The sequence below is a fragment of the Lepidochelys olivacea genome (genome assembly GCF_965140295.1).
Source record: "Lepidochelys olivacea isolate rLepOli2 genome assembly, chromosome: 4".
Lineage (NCBI taxonomy): Eukaryota > Metazoa > Chordata > Testudines > Cheloniidae > Lepidochelys > Lepidochelys olivacea.
In genome coordinates, this window is record NC_140414.1 from 23,256,353 (window position 1) to 23,274,475 (window position 18,123).

The 18,123-nt window shown below is 45.1% G+C and overlaps 1 protein-coding gene across 1 annotated transcript in view; it reads right to left on the reverse strand.

The window, feature by feature from the left end:
* Nucleotides 1-18,123, reverse strand: part of SCD5 (stearoyl-CoA desaturase 5) — an 80,383-nt gene that overhangs the window by 21,118 nt on the left and 41,142 nt on the right. Inside the window, exon 2 of the mRNA XM_084627013.1 lies at nt 10,670-10,800. Within this exon, the coding sequence (XP_084483139.1) occupies nt 10,670-10,800 (131 nt within the window). The remainder of the gene's footprint in view (nt 1-10,669; nt 10,801-18,123) is intronic.

Genomic DNA, 18,123 nt, shown 5'->3' on the forward strand with positions numbered 1-18,123 from the left:
TCCCTAATCATTTTTGTTGCCCTTCACTGGACTCTCTCCAATTTTTCCACATCCTTTCTGTAGTGGGGGGCCCAAAACTAGACGCAATACTCCAGATGTGGCCTCACCATTGCCAAATAGAGGGGAATAATCACTTCCCTCAATCTGCTGGCAATGCTCCTACTAATACAGCCCAATATGCCGTTAGCCTTCTTGGCAACAAGGGCACACTGTTGACTCATATCCAGCTTCTCGTCCACTGTAATCCCCAGGTCCTTTTCTGCAGAACTGCTGCTTAGCCAGTCGGTCCCCAGCCTGTAGCGGTGCATGGCATTCTTCCGTCCCAAGTGAAGGACTCTGCACTTGTCCTTGTTGAACCTCATCAGATTTCTTTTGGCCCAATCCTCTAATTTGTCTAGGTCACTCTGGACCTTATCCCTACCCTCCAGCATATCTACCTCTCCTCCCAGCTTAGTGTCATCTGCGAACTTGCTGAGGGTGCAATCTAGCCCATTTTCCGGATCATTAATGAAGATGTTGAACAAAACCATCCACAGGACTGAGCCCTGGGGCACTCCACTTCATACAGGTTGCCAACTAGACGTTGAGCCATTGATCACTACCCACTGAGCCCAATGATCTAGCCAGCTTTCTATCCACTTTATAGTCCATTAATCCAATCCATACTTCTTTAACTTGCTGGCAAGAATACTGTGGGAGACCGTATCAAAAGCTTTGCTAAAGTCAAGATATATCACATCCACTGCTTTCCCCATATGCACAGAGCCAGTTATCTCATCATAGAAGGCAATCAGGTTGGTCAGGCATGACTTGCCCTTGGTAAATCCATGTTGACTGTTCCTGATCACCTTTCTCTCCTCCAAGTGCTTCAGAATTGATTCCTTGAGGACCTGCTCATGATTTTTCCAGGGACTGAGGTGAGGCTGACCAGTCTGTAGTTCTCCAGATTCTCCTTCTTTCCCTTTTTTAAAGATGGGCACTATATTTGCCTTTTTCCAATCGTCTGGGATCTCCCTTGATCACCACAAGTTTTCAAAGATAATGGCCAATGGCTCTGCAATCACATCAGCCAACTCCCTCACCACCCTCAGATGCATTAGATCTGGACCCATGGACTTGTGCATGTCCAGCTTTTCTAAATAGTGGTGAAAGAACAGGTGAAGGACTGAGGGCTGCTCACCTCCTCCCCATACTGTGCTGCCCAGTGCAGCAGTCTAGGAGCTGACCTTGTTCGTGAAGACCGAGGCAAAAAAAGCATTGAGTACCTCAGCTTTTTCCACATCATGTGTCATTACGTTGCCTCCCCCATTCAGTAAGGGTCCCACACTTTCCCTGACCTTCTTCTTGTTGCTAACATACTTGTAGAAACCCTTCTTGTTACCCTTCGTATCCCTTGCTAGCTGCAACTCCAATTGTGCTTTGGCCTTCCTGATTACACCTCTGCATGCTCGAGCAATATTTTTATACTCCTCCCCAGTCATCTGTCCAAGTTTCCACTTCTTGTAAGCTTCTTTTTTGTGTTTAAGCTCACTGAAGATTTCACCGTTAAGCCAAGCTGGTCACCTGCCATATTTGCTGTTCTTTTTGAACATCTGGATGGTTTGTTCCTGCGCCCTCAGTAAGGCTTCTTTAAAATACAGCCAGCTCTCCTGGACTGCTTTCCCCCTCATATTAGCCTCCCAGGGAATCCTGCCCATCAGTTCTCTGAAGGAGTCAAAGTCTGCTTTTCTAAAGTCCAAGCAGGGCCATCCTCAGGATTTATGGGGCCCTACGTAGTATTATTAAACTGTTGCCCTTACGCCTGATGGCAGCCCAGGCTCACAGCCTGAGGGTTGGGGGCAGGAACGATGCAGCAAAGGATACCGTGATGCTCGGCCCGCCTCACAGCGACGGAAAGTCACAGTTCCCCGCAGAGACCCCGGTACCCTCTCCCTCACGCAGAATGGACATGCAGAAGGTACCTAATTAAAAGCACTAAAAAATGTCAGGTTTCAGAGTAGCAGCCGTGTTAGTCTGTATTCGCAAAAAGAAAAGGAGGACTTGTGGCACCTTAGAGACTAACCAATTTATTAGAGCATAAGCTTTAATCTGAGGAAGTGAGCTGTAGCTCACGAAAGCTTATGCTCTAATAAATTGGTTAGTCTCTAAGGTGCCACAAGTCCTCCTTTTCTTTTTTTAAAAAATGTCAGTTACAGGTTTTTTGATAGGCCCTGAAATTTGTCAGAGATTTATTTGCAAAACTTTGTAGTAAGGGCGAGTCAGCTGTCTTGCTGAATACAACATTAAATATTATGGAATACATGATGCAGCTCTTCTCTGTTTTATATTTTCTTAATCAGTATTTCTAAGCTGATTTTATATTTTAAATGTACTCTTAAGCCTTCATAAAATAATCATTCCAGATTACTACATATTTAACTCACTGAAACAAAGACATTATTTTAAATTAATCAGTCACAGAGGTTTAGTGTGTTCATTACAATGTTCATTGCTTTTAGAAAAAATGAACACTAATTTTCTTTGGGTGATCTCCATAACAATAGACATGTTTATAAAATTTCACCAACTTTAAAAATATGTTTCCAAAGATTTTAGGCATAACAAAGGATTTTATATCTTATAAGGTACTGATTTTGCTGGAGGGTTCTCTTAAAACTAGTTCATCAGATAGTCAGAAGTAAAGAAAGGGAAACTCTTTGTCCAGCTATCTGGAAGGAAAGGGATGTTGTCCCTTAACAGGGGGTGAACGGAGAAAGGGATGGATAGAAAGGATAGGAAGTTTTTTTTACTATAGTAATTACAATTAAAATGTGTATTTTAGATAAGGGTGGTCTTTTGAAGGATTTATTTAAAAACCTATATGTCTGAAGATCCAAGCATTTAAGGCTAAAGATGATTGTGCATCTAAAAAAAATCTATGCAAGGATTTTTTAAGAGATATGATTTTATAATCTTCACCAACTCACTAATGAAATATTTTTAAAGCAAGTTTTAAACTAAGGTCCTATAGACTAACATGTTCTGAGTAAATATTACAGTAATGCATAACTGTTTTTGTCAGTAAATTCAGAAACCGACAGTATATACCTGGGGTTTGGCAAATGCTTGTTAAATGGCTTCATTACCACTTGAATGGCTCTTTAACAGTTTCAGTGTTGTGCTAATAGGGCTGGAAGACTTTTTCACTTTTAAGTTACAGGATCCCCTCCAGAGTAAGAGTCACCAGGCTACAGCAGCCAGCTGTGGGAGCCTGCAGGAAGGGTCAGAACAGGGATAGGAAGAGCCAGGACGGTGGACACGAAGACCCAGTGGGTGCCCCAAATTTTCAGGTGCCCTCCTCAGCCTCGTCCAGAGTCCATATTCTGCTGCTCTTCTTTCTTCCTTTTTTCAGGATCCTGAACTCGACCATCTCCTGGTCACTGCTGCCCAGGTTGCCACCCACTTCTACTTCCCCTCCCAATTCTTCCCTGTTTCTGAGCAGCAGGTCAAGAGGAGCAGGGCCCCAAGTTGGTTCCTCCAGCATTTGCACCAGGAAGTTGTCCCCAACACTCTCCAAAAACTTCCTGGATTGTTGGTGCACTGCTGTATTGCTCTCCCAGCAGATGTCAGGGTGACTGAAGTCGCCCATGAGAACCAGGGCCCATGATCTGGAAATTTCCCATTAGTTGTCCGAAGAAAGCCTCGTCTCCCTGCTCCACCTAGTCTGGTGGTCCATAGCAGACACCCACCACCACATCACCCTTGTTGCTCTCGCCGCTAAACTTCACCCAAAGACTCAACAGGGTTTTCCTCTAGTTTCATACCGGAGCTCTGAGCAGTCACACTGCTCCCTGACATACAGTGCAACTCCCCCACCCCCATGCTTCCTGAACAGGTTATACCTACCCATGACAGTGCTCTAGTCATGTGAGTTACCCCACCAAGTCTCTGTTATTCCAATCACATCATAGTTCCTTGACGGTGCCAGGACTTCCAATTCTTCCTGCTTGTTTTCCAGGCCTCTTGCGTTCGTGTACAGGCACCTAATGTAACTAGCTGATTGCCCTGCTTTCTCAGTATGAATCAGGAGGCCTCCCCTTTGCACCCTGCTCCTTTTGTTTCCTCCCAGTATCACACTCCCCCACTTACCTCTGGGCTAAGGTCACCATTCCCCGGTGAACCTAATTTAAAGTCCTCCTCACTAGGTTAGCAAGTTTTCTTACCCAGAGGAACCAGCTCTGCAGTGGAAAGAAGGTGACCCTGCAGAAAGGATTTTACGACTCTGCATTCCTGGAGCACTGTGGAGCTCAAGGTGTCCATGTCTCTTTCACCCTTGCTCTAAAATTGGCCCAAAGCCCAAAATTCAGAAATGGTTTCAGCCTCTCCTAAAGTTGCTGGACTCCAGAGTGTTTTCGTAGAGCCCATGATAGAGATGGGGCTTGTTGTGAAGTTTAGATCTAGATTCAAGCTTCCCCAATGGTTGTCTTATTCCAATTTGGGAGTGTTGATTCAGGCCCATCTCCAATCCTAGTAACAAGGACACTAAGGAATTTGTTCAGTGTCAGAAACCAATTTGTTCAGTGTCTGTTGCCTTTATCTGGATACATTTGATACACCAACCACCCATGGTGGCTGGTGCATCAAATGTATCCAGATAAAGGCAACAGACACTGGTGGTGCTGAAATCCAGAGTGTCCATCTTACTGAGTCAAATGAGACACTCAACAAATCTGCCCTAATCTTGTCCTTTTTAGTGATTTCCAAAAAGCCATACTGGAAAGTCACAGCTGCTGCAGGCCCAAATAAGGCATCCCTTTCATCATGGACATTCTTCTTTCCCAGGATGCAGATTTACTGCCCTAGGAAGAAACGAGTGTTTGCGAGACCCAGAGCTGAAAGAAATCAGATTCACCTTCACTGTGGTTACTGGAGCGCATATCCATGAGAGAGCTCAGAGGATGTTTTTTGAAGATGGTTTTTCCTGTGGGTCTCTGAGTCAGCAGCATCTGCCTGGAAACAGGTAACTCTCACTCTAACAAAATCAGACAGCTGTTCTACTGCTGGAGGAGATGCAGTTGGGAGGATGGCTTACTTCTGAGTTCTGGTTTAGTCTGCTCAGCAACAGAGCCAATGTCACTCCACTGTCCACGAACCAAACGATGGTACTATTCATTATAGCTCATCATCATCATCAACTTCTCTAGGGACCAACGCAGCACAGAAAATGGGTCAGATCTTGTGAGGTGTCAATGACCTTCTTCTCCCATTGAACTTATCAGGAGTTCAGCACCCTACAAGAGTGGGCCCAATGTGTGACAATGGACCAAAAAGACCTGGGAGAAGGAACAAACTACAGTAGCCTATCCCTAGGCCAAAACAAAGCTCCAACAGAATTTTAAACTCCTTAGCTCACTGTAGCTTCAGCACCAACAAAAAACTGCCCACAGATATGCTGGAAAATTAAGGCTCAGAAAAGCCAAAAATGATTTTCACTCACTGGACTTTTGTCACTAGTTTTATTTTCGTCTTCAGGTCTTTGTGAGAGTGACTTGGGAAGCCAGCTATAATGATGGTTGTTGTTGGAGGGAGAAGGTAGGACGTGTACCTGATTTAGGTATTAGAGTGCCTTTGTTATAGGATCTGGTTCCTTTGTGTGCAAATGGGCTGGGACAAAAACCTTAGATCTAAAAACCCTGAACATTGGATCTCAGGTCAGGGTACAAATTACAGCTCAGGCTCCTGTCTGCTCAAGCTGTCATGAGATATCAAGGTCAGTTAAAAGTCTGATGGCAAAGAATGGCTGTTAACAAGCTTACCTGTCCCATGGTAAGCATAAATTCTATAGCCACAGATTTCAAGAGTGGGTACTTAAAATGAGGCACTTGAAGGGACTGAAATACTTGTAAGTGGTCTGATTTTCAGTGGTCCTGACCATCCAGTGTCTGCAATGACAGCTGCTGGGTGCTGGACATCTCTGAAAAATCAGACCACTTAATTAGGTGCTTAACTATACATTTGGACTCCTAACTTTAGGCCCCCACATTTGAAGATGTTAGTCTGTGCTCTCATCTATAGCAGTGTGTTAAGCAAAGATCATTCAGCAGAGCGGCCTCTTCTTCTTTCCCCCTCTTGGCACAACATGGAAGGCAACACAGCATATGCCCTCCAAAGCAGCAAGTGTTTCAGGAAGGGCAGTAGCATCATCACTGTCAGTTGCAGCAGCTTTCTTTTCAGCAGGAGAACAGAGCAGACGGACAGCTGGGGGTTTCTGTGAAACATCCAGAGTGAGGCAATAACAAAAGACAGCGCGTGCGCTATTATTGTTGAAGAATGCAGGAAGTCCAAGAAGACAACTGCATAGGTCCACAGTTTGTGAACGGAGAAGCTTTTGTTGTCAGAGTTGGTAGACATCACTGCCCTGCATATCAGTTGCTGACTTCTAAGAGACTGTATGGTGTGAATGATCAGTACTGCTGAGGGGGACTGAGCCACAGAACCAAAGAACCCGTCTCCAATCTGTAAATGATGAAAATGTCATCATCCTGAAATTGTACCTGGAAGACTTCCAGGACTGCACATAAATAACTCCTTTTTGACCTCCGTTCCAGCAGAGAATTAAAGAACAAAGAGACACTGGAAAAACCCAAACTCAGCTCGACTATTGTCCCCCACTGTAGCAAAGTGAGACTTAAGTGACATTTGTATGGGAATGTTAACATACCAGTAACCACTGAAGTCCTGATTCCTGTCATGTGACAAGGGTATTAGTTTTATATAACATTAACCCATGTCAGGCGACTGGGACCAGGAAATACAGACAAGTCTCTTTCCAGCATTCCTGTCTGTCACACCTTTATTTCCATGATATCAGAAGAAAACGAAAGCTTTGGTAAAGTGAAGCATATTAAGTCACCGGAACCTCCGTCTGGCTGAGAACTATCGGAGATAGTCGCGCTGCTTCCAAAACTGACAGGAAGCAAGCAACATTGCAGAGAAACCACAGAGAGTGAAACCCTCCATAAAGCTACAAGGGGCAGGTCCAGAGGCACTAGAATTTTACATTACACTCCAGTGGGAGCAGGAAGAGGCCTGAGGACTGCTAGACAAAAATCATTTATAAATGACAAAAAGACACAGGAATGTCACTTGGCAAAAGGCACATTTTCTTTACCAAATGAAACTATTGATCACTATGTTAGAGGCCTATACAATAAAGCTATTTGTGGTTGAGCCAACAATCAGGTCAAAGCAATGTTAGTGCAAGAAATTAACTTGGCTTTTCATAGACCAAAGGATATTTGCAGGGCTGGTGAAAAACGTGCTTTCCCCAAATGAAAGTGTTAGCGAAAAAGAGAAAAAGAGCTGAAGTGCATCTAATTAAAAATGCGTCATGACAGAATCGACAGGCAAATAAAACAGCAGAGACCAGAACGGTTTGTAACAAATACAGAGGCAATCACAACGTGACATGTAAAGACGTCAGACAGGAGGAGTGTGGTGCCAGACATGTAGTAGCAGCAAACATCAGCACACATTTGAAGTAAATACAAGAGTAAAATACATATACGAACATACAGCTAGAAGACAAAGCTATGAGGAAGATGCAGACCAGATGTCTTTGCTGGGTCTCTTAGAAAGCTTGCAAAGTGAGGTTTTCTAACAGGTTGGTTTGTGACAGAGGAAATAATATGAGCTCAAGTGAAATTCCAGACAGATACTGCAGCTGAGTGCAAGGTAATCAGAGCAAAATGATTAGTGACCATCTGATGCTAAGATCAAAAACGTAGCTCATTTCATACAGTGGGCACAAAATAAACCCATGCGGTAGAGTCACAATGGCACATCTCAGGAAGAGTGGATATCACTCAGCAGGGTTTGACATAGTGAACGAAAGGAGCCAAGGAACAGGTGTGTGAAGTAAATATGACTCAGCTACTGCCCCATTTTTGAAACAAAAAAGGTGACTCAACCTTACGAGAGCTTGAGAAAGTAACTCTAGCTCAGGGACGGCCAACCTGGGGCTCCGGAGCCACATGCGGCTCTTCAGAGGTTACTATGCGGCTCCTTGTCTAGGCACCGACTCCGGGGCTGGAGCTACAGGCCCCAACTTTCCAATGTGCCGGGGGGCGCTCACTGCTCAACCCCCTGCTCTGCCCCAGGCCCTGCCCCCACTCCACCCCTTCCCGCCCCCTCCCCTCAGCCTGCCGTGCCCTCGCTCCTCTCCCCCAGAGCCTCCTGCATGCCACGAAACAGCTGATCGGGAGGTGCAGGGAGGGAGAGGGAGGCGCTGATCGGCAGGGCTGCTGGTGGGAGGGAGGCATTGGGGGCTGGGGGAGGGGGCAGCTGATGGGCGCCTGCTGGCGTATTACTGCGGCTCTTTGTCAATGTACATTGGTAAATTCTGGCTCCTTCTCAGGCTCAGGTTGGCCACCCCTGTCCTAGAATGGATGGTCAAGAGAACCCGCTCAGGTACCTCCAAGCATAAAAATCTACTGGGACTATCGAGATGAAATTGCTGCATCTGATAGGGTTTGTGCAAAAGACATCATGCCACGATAGTACGCAGCGTGAAGTATAATCCACAGTGCCCGTGGAGACGTGCTTATACTGAAATATTAGACATGGCGGGATGCTGTAGCTCCTCCAATGCGATCTGCTGTCCCTGAAGCCAACATAGGGCAATGGTCAGCAGTCATGGCTACCATGATAGTAGTCCTGTGACTGGCTATTAAGGGGAGTAGGGCTCAGCCTGGCCTGTGCCTGATCAGCTACCCCTCCACCCCAGACATTGGATCCTGATTGGTTAGGGATCATCTGGCCCTGCCCAGTTATAAGTCCCATGCAATGCCTGCAAAGGGTTGTGAGAGCTCAGCTGGATGGAGGGGGGTTGTAGAATGGAGGGCTGGTTCCTCTGGTAGGCCCTGGAGAAGGGACTCCCAAGCATGCCTGGGGAAAGACTAAGGAGGGCTGCATGAGGGAGGCTGGCTCCTGTGCCGGGCTCTGGAAGAAGGGAAATTCCCAGAGTGGGGAGAAGCCCTGAGTCACTGCTCTGTAGGAGAATGGGAAAGAGCGGAGAGCTGAGCCAGGAGGAGAAGTAGACCCTTGTGTTTACGTTGCACATGGGGCTAGGGTCTAAATTTGTTACCAGCACCTCACCAGTGGTGCTGAGGGAGACCATTGCCAGCGTGTGTGTGGCTGAGACAAGGTGAGTAGTGCAGTGGCAAGCCACATATGGGTGTTGTGGAGGGCGACCCTGCCACAGGCCCCCCACAGCTGAAGTGAATTAGAACAGCCCTCAGGCTGGTATAACTTCCACTGGGTGACCTGGATGGTACCACTGTAACTAAGTAGGGGTGCAAAGGCAGCACAAAGCCATTTTTAGGCACCCCACTTATCTGGATTTACACTGTACACTCTTCAGCCATCGCTGATAACTGAGGCCAATGTATCCAAGTGTGAAATCTGCAGGAACACAGGAAGCAGAATTCAAAAGAACCACTGAAACCATGACTGTCCTGATCATCTGGATCCGAGGTGGACGCAGGTCTACAGCAATTAAGTGGGGAAGATTTCCTCTGAATAGTGGCCAGCTGCTCCATTGATTCTTTGTTGACTGTTCATTGATTCAGCTTACAAGTTGAACTGTTGTTCAACACACCAAGCAGCAATGTCATGACACTTTGCAGGGCTGCTTTGCATCAGTGGAGTGGCAGAAAACAGCCAGTGCTCATACAGGGAGCGAGGGCAGTATGATCAAATCAAACATCTCCTAAACTGCTTTAAACAACAGCTCTGCTGTGCTCTTTGTAATGGGAGGAGAGATTAAGGAGATTAGCACTATCTAGTTTAGAGAACAGGATGAATAAGAGGCACCATAACAGAGGTATACAAAATAATGAACGGTATAGAGGTCCCTAGGGTGCTGTGATTCACCCTCTCTCATAATGCAAGAAGTAGAAGGTGGCCAATCCAAATGAAAGGAAACAGGCTGAAAACTGATAAAAGGAAATACTTCATAAAGTGTAACTTAACCTGTGGGACTCAATGCCACAAGATGTTATTGAAGCTGACAGATTATTTATATTAGTAATAAGATTATTTACAGTTACACTAAAGAAATACATGTAAGTGATGCTGTGTTGCCGAATAGATAATGCCCTGGACTAGGATTCAGGAGATCCGTGACTTGCCTGCTGTGTGACCTTGAGCAGATCACTTCTTATCCCTGGGCCTCAGTTTCCCCATCTGTAATATGGGGCTAGTGATACCTCCTTTGTAAATCTGCTGTAGAAAACCATGACATGTTGTTTGATTAACCAAGATAAAAAATGCGCCTAAATGATATCATAATCCAATCTTTAGTTGCCTGGTTTTAGGAAGAAACTTTATTATATGGGCATGGTAGCATGTAATTGTCCTCAGAAGCATTGGTACGGAGCACTTTCAGAGACAGGGTACTGGACTACATGGACCATTGCTCTGATCAGGTTTTCCCTTGCACTGGATGGTGCGTACAAATAAAGAGGTGATCACTGCAGCGCTGCTTTCGCACAGTACAGAAACTGGTGGACGTTTGGGTTTACTTGGAATTTTTAATAGTTGGCCTCTCTTCACAGAAGAGACTCTTGTGCTGGCCTGCAGAGAACACTGCACAAAGACCGAAGATCATATCTGACAACCTCATCCCTACCTGAAAAGCCATGGAGTTGGCTGCAGCCAGGAACATCCTCAAAGGCAGCTTGGCTTTGTAGGACCTATGACTCCATAAACGATGTGCACCAGCTGTCACCCCCAGAGCCGTCATTAGGAAACACAAATATGCTGAAAGACAGAAATATATATAAATAGTGCATATCAAGGGTCTGTTTTTATTCTTTTCCTTTGTTAAAAAAATTCCTTCTGCTGTCTAGTCAACCCTACAGGGAGATAGTGTCTCCTAGTGGAGAGGGCACTGGACTGGGAGTCAGGACAACTGGGTTTTCCTCCCAGCTCTGCCAGGTACCTGCTGTGTGACCTGGAGCAAGTCATGTCACCTGTGTCTCTTCTCCCACCCTTTGTCCACATATAATCTAAGCTCTTCTGGGCAGGGACCGTCCACACTGCCTAGCACAAGCAGCTGACGACGTTGGTTGGGACCTCTAGATGCTACTGTAATATAAATGGCATCTAAGAAAAGTGGATTAGTCTGGTGCATTCTGTACTGCACCAGAGGAGCCATTAACTTCCCTTCGTGATGTTACATCGGAAGGGAGGCAGCCACTTTTTTGACGGGCACCATCCTCTGCACCCTTTCCACGTCTTTTGTCGAGTCTAATTTGTCAGCTAATTGAACAGGTGCCATTCATACCTCTGTAGATAAAGGTTCTGTCACAGTTCCCATTACAAAACCCACTATACTCAAGGCTTTATAACTTGGCAATAAAAATCCACTCTCTGCTGAAGCTGGACATTCAAGGACTCTTAGCTTGCAGGCATTTTTTTCTCCCCCTTCAAAACTCTTCTGTATGCATTTTCCACTTCTGGCCCAGGCAGCAACAAAAGGGTCAGTTTTAAAGTTTGATTTTTTTTTTTAAGCATCTGAAACAAAAATTAACTTCAGTGTTTTTCCTTTTTTTCTGGGTTAGGGGATTTTTTATTTGCCTCTGGGCCCAGTCAAACTCTGTTTTCTTATAATTTCCATTATGGAAGGAGCATATGGCATTTCCCCACCCATCCTTTGGCTATTTCAATTATAAACTCTTTGGGCAGAGACTATCCACCTAGCACAATGGGGCCCTGATCTTTATTATGGTGTCTAGATGATACTACCATACAAACAACGATAAAAGTAGGAATAAGGCAAGTGCTGAATAAAAATACATCCCTGCCCTGCCAGTCCTGGAACCAAGAGACCAGCTTGCACACTTAACCATTAACATACTGCCTTAAATCACCACCGTACTCTTCCTTTCTCCCTGAGGGGTCAGGCTTAAAGTTAGGCACATAAGTACAGTTGTCAGTGTTTACAAAAATACTTACATGCTCAGCACCTAGCAGGATTGAGCCAAAAGCAGCTCAGGCTCTATGAGTTATAGAAGAGCCCTCGCTCATCATCTTTTCTTCCTTTTTATTTATTTTTTTAATTTAACAAATGTTTCATGTATTTGTGACGAGAAAGCTGCTGCTGTGTACAATATATACGCTAATGGACCACAGCAGCAGATTTGTTTTCCAGGTGACAAGAAACATACAAAAAATTTTCATCTGAAATTCCTAATTTCAAAAAGTTAATTTAATTTACAAAAGCACAGTTGTACCCAACTGAAGTCACTTTTTAATAATTGTGTGCAGTGACTATTTCAGACTTCCGAACCAGGAAAGGGTCCTTTCTTGTGTCAGGTTTCAGAGTAACAGCCGTGTTAGTCTGTATTCGCAAAAAGAAAAGGAGTACTTGTGGCACCTTAGAGACTAACCAATTTATTTGAGCATAAGCTTTCGTGAGCTACAGCTCACTTCATCAGATGCAAAGCTCACGAAAGCTTATGCTCAAATAAATTGGTTAGTCTCTAAGGTGCCACAAGTACTCTTTTTCTTGTGTCAGTTTGAGTCATTCACTCATTTGTCTCCTGATGCCATACGCTTTGATCATCTTGTTATTATCCCCAGTATATCTGAATCCATTTGTAATAAATACTGCATAGATTTTGTTGTTTTGTTTTACAACAAAAGAGAAAAGGCTGTAAGAATAATAATACAGCTGTGCTGCTCATCTTCTGGGAGGAAGCTGGGGAAAAGGCAATTATATACAATCCATACAAATTGGACCAGTGTTCAAAAGCAAAATCCACTTAAACCTTCAAAATTCAAAACTACCCTACTGTCACAATCTATGGCATTTCTGCTCTCTTAAACAGGAGGCACTTATTTCACAAAACAATTTCAAAAGTGTAAACTCAAACAAGCTTCCACACAGCTCCAGGTCCAGCACTGTCTGTGTTGTTTAGCAAGGACCTCACCGTGCTGGGAATACATACATGTATGGTGACTATATATGCCTATTTCAGTCTCTGAATAATTTTATGCAAACAAAAAGAAAACAGATTCCATCTGCACGAGATGTTTTGTATTATTAAGAATTTTAATTTTAATTTGCCCTTTTAACAGAGAATATTAGATGTCAGTATGTCATGCATTTCTTCTCACCTGGAGTAAACACACATGGCTGAGGTTTCCTGTCTATTTGTGTTTATATCATATCAAGCAGCAACCCCTGCAGTGTGGTTGCAAGGAAATGACCTGAAATATTGGTGAAATTGATTAACTGCAAAACATCTACAGTTCCAAACTGCAAAGGTTATGACACAACCTGAAAAAGATTGCAAAAGTATCTATTAACTCTTGTCACGGAGTCCCCGGGTGATGCTCTGGAACTGCTCCCTATGAAGCCAGTCAGGACTCTGGGGAAGTCTCCTTTCTGTGAGCAGACTGTCTTCAGGACACATAGCTCACACAACTTCCACCTTCCTGGGTCTGACCTCAGAGCATTCAGCATCCTCTGCCCCTCCATGCGCTTCCCACAGTGAGTCCGCCCAGGCGGTGTCCTGGGGAAGCCAGAGGGTCCTGCACCCCAACTTCGTAGTCAGACGTGACTCTCAGCCAGCCAGTACAACAGGAGGTTTATTAGATGACAGGAACATGGTCTAAAACAGAGCTTGTAGGTACAGAGAACAGGACCCCTCAGCTGGGTCCATTTTGTGGGGGGCAGTGAGCCAGACAACCAAGTCTGCACTTCACTCCATGTCCCCAGCCAGCCCCCAACTGAAACTCTCTCCAGCCTCTCCTCCTCTGGGCTTGTCCCTTTCCCAGGCCAGGGGGTCACTAGATTCCTTTGTTCTCCATCCCTTTAGCTCTCACCTTGCAGCAGGGAAGGGCAGGCCACCAGTTGCCAGGAAACAGGGTGTTGGCCATTCTCTGTGTCCAGACCCCTGCACACACCTGCCCTCTAGGGCTCTGCAATGATAATACACCCTTATCCCACCACCTAGATACTTAAGAACTGCATAGGGAAAACTGAGGCACCCCCACACTATTCAGAGGAAACATTAAGAACAGTCCCGCTTTGTCACAACTCTATAATCACAGTGGGTGAAACTGTAACATCAAAAGTTGTGACACTACTCAGGACTCTGGGGCTGTAAGTCATCTTGTTGCCATCTGCCTCCAGTGCAAGATTGTCTTGCCTTTGCCAGGTGGGTGTTAACTCCCTAACACAACCAGCCTGTCAGTCACTCAGGCTGTACCAGCCCAATCTTTGCCCTGCAGGTTGACCATAGATGCATCCCGGTCCCTTCAAAGTGTCTCTTTGTGATGTCCAGTGTCTTTCCCCCATCTAGGACATACTGCATCTGTTTTTTGTCTTTATTCACAGACATGCCACTCCCTCACTGTTGAATCATTCCTTTTCACATCCAAGTGGTTTTGATGTTTATAGCTTACCTTTAATGGCTTTCCATTGACTTTTTGGGTTGTTGGAATGGGGGGACGAGTGAGCAACACATTACATAATCGGCTAGCCAAGGAGGGTTAACAATTCCCTCCTGCTTGACTGGGCCATTACCAAGACATGATTCCCTAGTGACTCACTTTCACTCCAAGACTCTAAGGACATGACTGTCAATATTGTTACATTAGTCCTTAAATATTACACACATTTCACAAAGATTATGAGTATTAATGAGTCACAGGCTTTCAGTAGAGACCAAACATGCTACCCTTGATGGATAACTATCATGAAAGTGGTGTATTAGGTGGAGTGAGTTTGTCAGGTCTGAGATAGGAGCTGCTTGTTAAGAACTCTGAACCCTTTGCCAGTTGGCATGAATGGGCCTGAGTCATGAGAGGAAAATGCAATAAAAACTTAATTTGCCAAAATGTTTGCAGATTCTTGTGCTGATTTTCACCCAGGCAGCCCCACTGAAGTCAAAGGACCAAACAGACTTCAGTGGTATCACACCAACAATGGATTTAGCCCAATTTATTTGCCCATTGTGAGTCACGATCATACTGAATTTGGCCCTAAATTAGTTCCATTTTCCATGTTCCAAACCAACATAAGAGAAAGCAAGCAGAGTTTTGGGGAGGAGGGGATGTTGAACATTGGAGGATAAAATGTGGGGAGCGTTGAGGACTGGACTATGATATTGAGACAATGGCACCCTAGCTGGCTTTCAAACATCCTCTAAGGGGGCCTAACCCGAAGTCAACTGAAAAACTCCCCATAGACGGGCTTTGGATCAGGTCCGTGACATGTAAAGCTCTCTCTGGGCAGCAGCAGTCGATAATACCTCAATTGTCTTCTAGACTACAGGGCAATCCTGGATGCATGCTTCTCCTCATCTAGCCAGTGCTCGCTCCGTATGATCCATTGAGGACCAACACTTGTCCAGTGGCCTCTTACCAAGGTTTGGTGGGCGCTGTTTGCAGCACTGATTTGGACCTCTGAGATAGGGTGGCTGCTGCTGTGGTGGCTCAGGGCTCCTTGAAGGCCCTGATTCTGCAAGGTTCTTAAGCATGTGCCTATCTTTAAGGCATTAGCAGTTCTGTTGGCTTCAACACTTAAACTAGGGGTCACCCAATGAAATTAATAGGCAGCAGGTTTAAAACAAACAAGAGGAAGTATTTTTTCCACACAACACACAGTCAGCCTATGGAACTCCTTGCCAGAGGATGTTGTGAAGACCAAGACTATGACAGGGTTCAAAAAAGAACTAGATAAGTTCATGGAGGATAGGTCCGTCAATGGCTATTAGCCAGGATGGGCAAGAATGGTGTCCCTAGTCTCTGCTTGCCAGAAGCTGGGAATGGGCGACAGGGGATGGATCACTTGATGATTACCTTACCTGTTCTGTTCATTCCCTCTGGGGCACCTGGCATTGGCCACTGTCAGAAGACAGGATACTGGGCTAGATGGACCTTTGGTCTGACCCAGTATGGCCGTTCTTTTGTTAAAATCAGACACATGCTTAAGTATATTGCTGAATTCAGCCTGTCTTTTGATTCCTGAGAGGGGGATACAAACGTTAATTGAAACTCCTATCATCCTTCCCACACATCATTGTAATGAGAATAGCTGCAAAGTATCAGGTCAGGAAAGATGATGACGTGATGAAGAGTCCAGACTCTTTAATTCTCACTCTAGGTTCTTTGAAGCTGGCTCTCCAGCCTTGTTCTAATTTTTTGCACAAGGTTTTTTTAAATGAGAGGACTGGGATGCCTATCAAATTAGAAAAATTCATTCCGTTATTTATGACATATCAACTTGACAGCTTATTATCCAAAAAAAGGAGAGCCTGGCACAAGTGTCTCTAAAAGGTGGCCTTCGAAATTGCCCCAAAATGCAATTATGGGAACAAATGTGTGACGAACAGGACATACGGCATATCCAGTTTATACAATAAATAACAATATGTTGCACAGGATCCTGTGGCCCTTGTATCATTGTGAAAAAGATATTGGTCATGGGTGTTTGGTTCAGCCCTTTCTACAAGAGAGGCTAGTCATGACATTTGGATCTAGAGCCAAATTCTGAAATAAAAGCCAAGGCCCTCCACATTTCAAGAGCAGTGGACTTGGTGTTTTTGTTTGGGCCCATCTCTAGCATGTCATTAATGGGGACAGAGGTATTGCTGAAAGCAGCAGCTGCTGGGACCTCCATCTAACACAAGAAGGGCTCCAATGATTGCAGAGGATCAGATCATTTCTGTATCCAAGGGCAGCATCTTAATGGTGCTCAGTTGAACAAAAGTAGAATGAAAGATAACTGGGTTCAGAGGGAATAAGTTCATTACACTAATGGAGCATTGATTTTCCTTGTCAATTCACTATTTATTTCCCTTTCTGTGATGGGTACGGGGGGGGGGGGCAGGGGGAGGGAGAGAGAGAGACTATACTGGGCCAGATTCTCAACTGGCATATATTGAAGTAGCTCCATTTAAATCAAACTGTTTGCACCAGCTGGAAATCTGGCCCTAAGACTTTATTTAACACAGGGGTAAACAGCAGCAGGGACCCTGAAGAATGTGTGTTATGCTGAAATGCCACCAAGGACAAGAATTTTAAAGCTGAAAGAATGAAAACATAGTGCTTGTTTGTTGTTTTAATGTGGGAAGTGCCATCAATGTTCTTGGGCACTGTCCATCCCTTTATACAGTGGCTTCCATTCGGATGGTCACCAAAACACTTTAAAAGCTATCAGCCTCGCTCCATTCCCAATTTACACCCAAGTAACTTCAGTAAGATCCAGTGGGTATAAATGAGAGAAGGATTTATCCCTAACATTTTTCAGGAATTACTTTACCCACCACTGGAGTGCAATCACCTCTGGGGCAGAACGTGGTATCTCTGCAGCAGTGACTAGCAAGGCTGCACAGCAGGGAAGGATAGGAAGTGGCCAATGTAGTATCCAACTGAAACTCTGAGGGTCATTTTTAGGTAGTTTCACAGGCAGGGATTTAGCCAGGACCCCAGGCTCTTTTAAGACGTGCCACGGGATCTTTAATGGCCACAGATGGTCAGGACTTCATTTTGACAACTTAAATGACAGACAGATTAAAGAAAAAAAGTGTGCATTAAGGGCATGATCCTGACAGGTGCTCGGAGACCATACCTCCCAGGGACATCTATGGTGGTTGAAGGCTGACAGCACCTCTCCAAGTTGCTCAGCACCTTCCAGGAACAGGCTGTGACAGAGTCCAGTCCTGAGCCAGCTGAACCAATTGGAGATTTCCTATTGGCTTGACTGGGACCGGGATTTGTCCCTACAAAAAGTAGCCCACGGAAAAGCAGTCTTTCTTTCTCCCTTTTCAAGCTCCACAAGGAGCTCTCCAGTGTGCAACCCCCAACCTCCCATCCACAGTGATTAGAACAGCTGACGAGAACTGAAGGGCAAGACCAAGGAACTGTCTGTATTGGGGATACAGGTAGCGATATAGGTGTAGCAGATATGATGGAGCAAATCTAGTCTTACACCCATACAGCGCATCTACTCTGTGGGACTTACAGTGGGGCAGCTACACCAGCATACATATTCCATACATAACCCTGAGAGCTGAAATAGCCCAGCAAAAAGTCCCCAACAGCTCCAGGACCAGAGCAAAAGCAAATCTT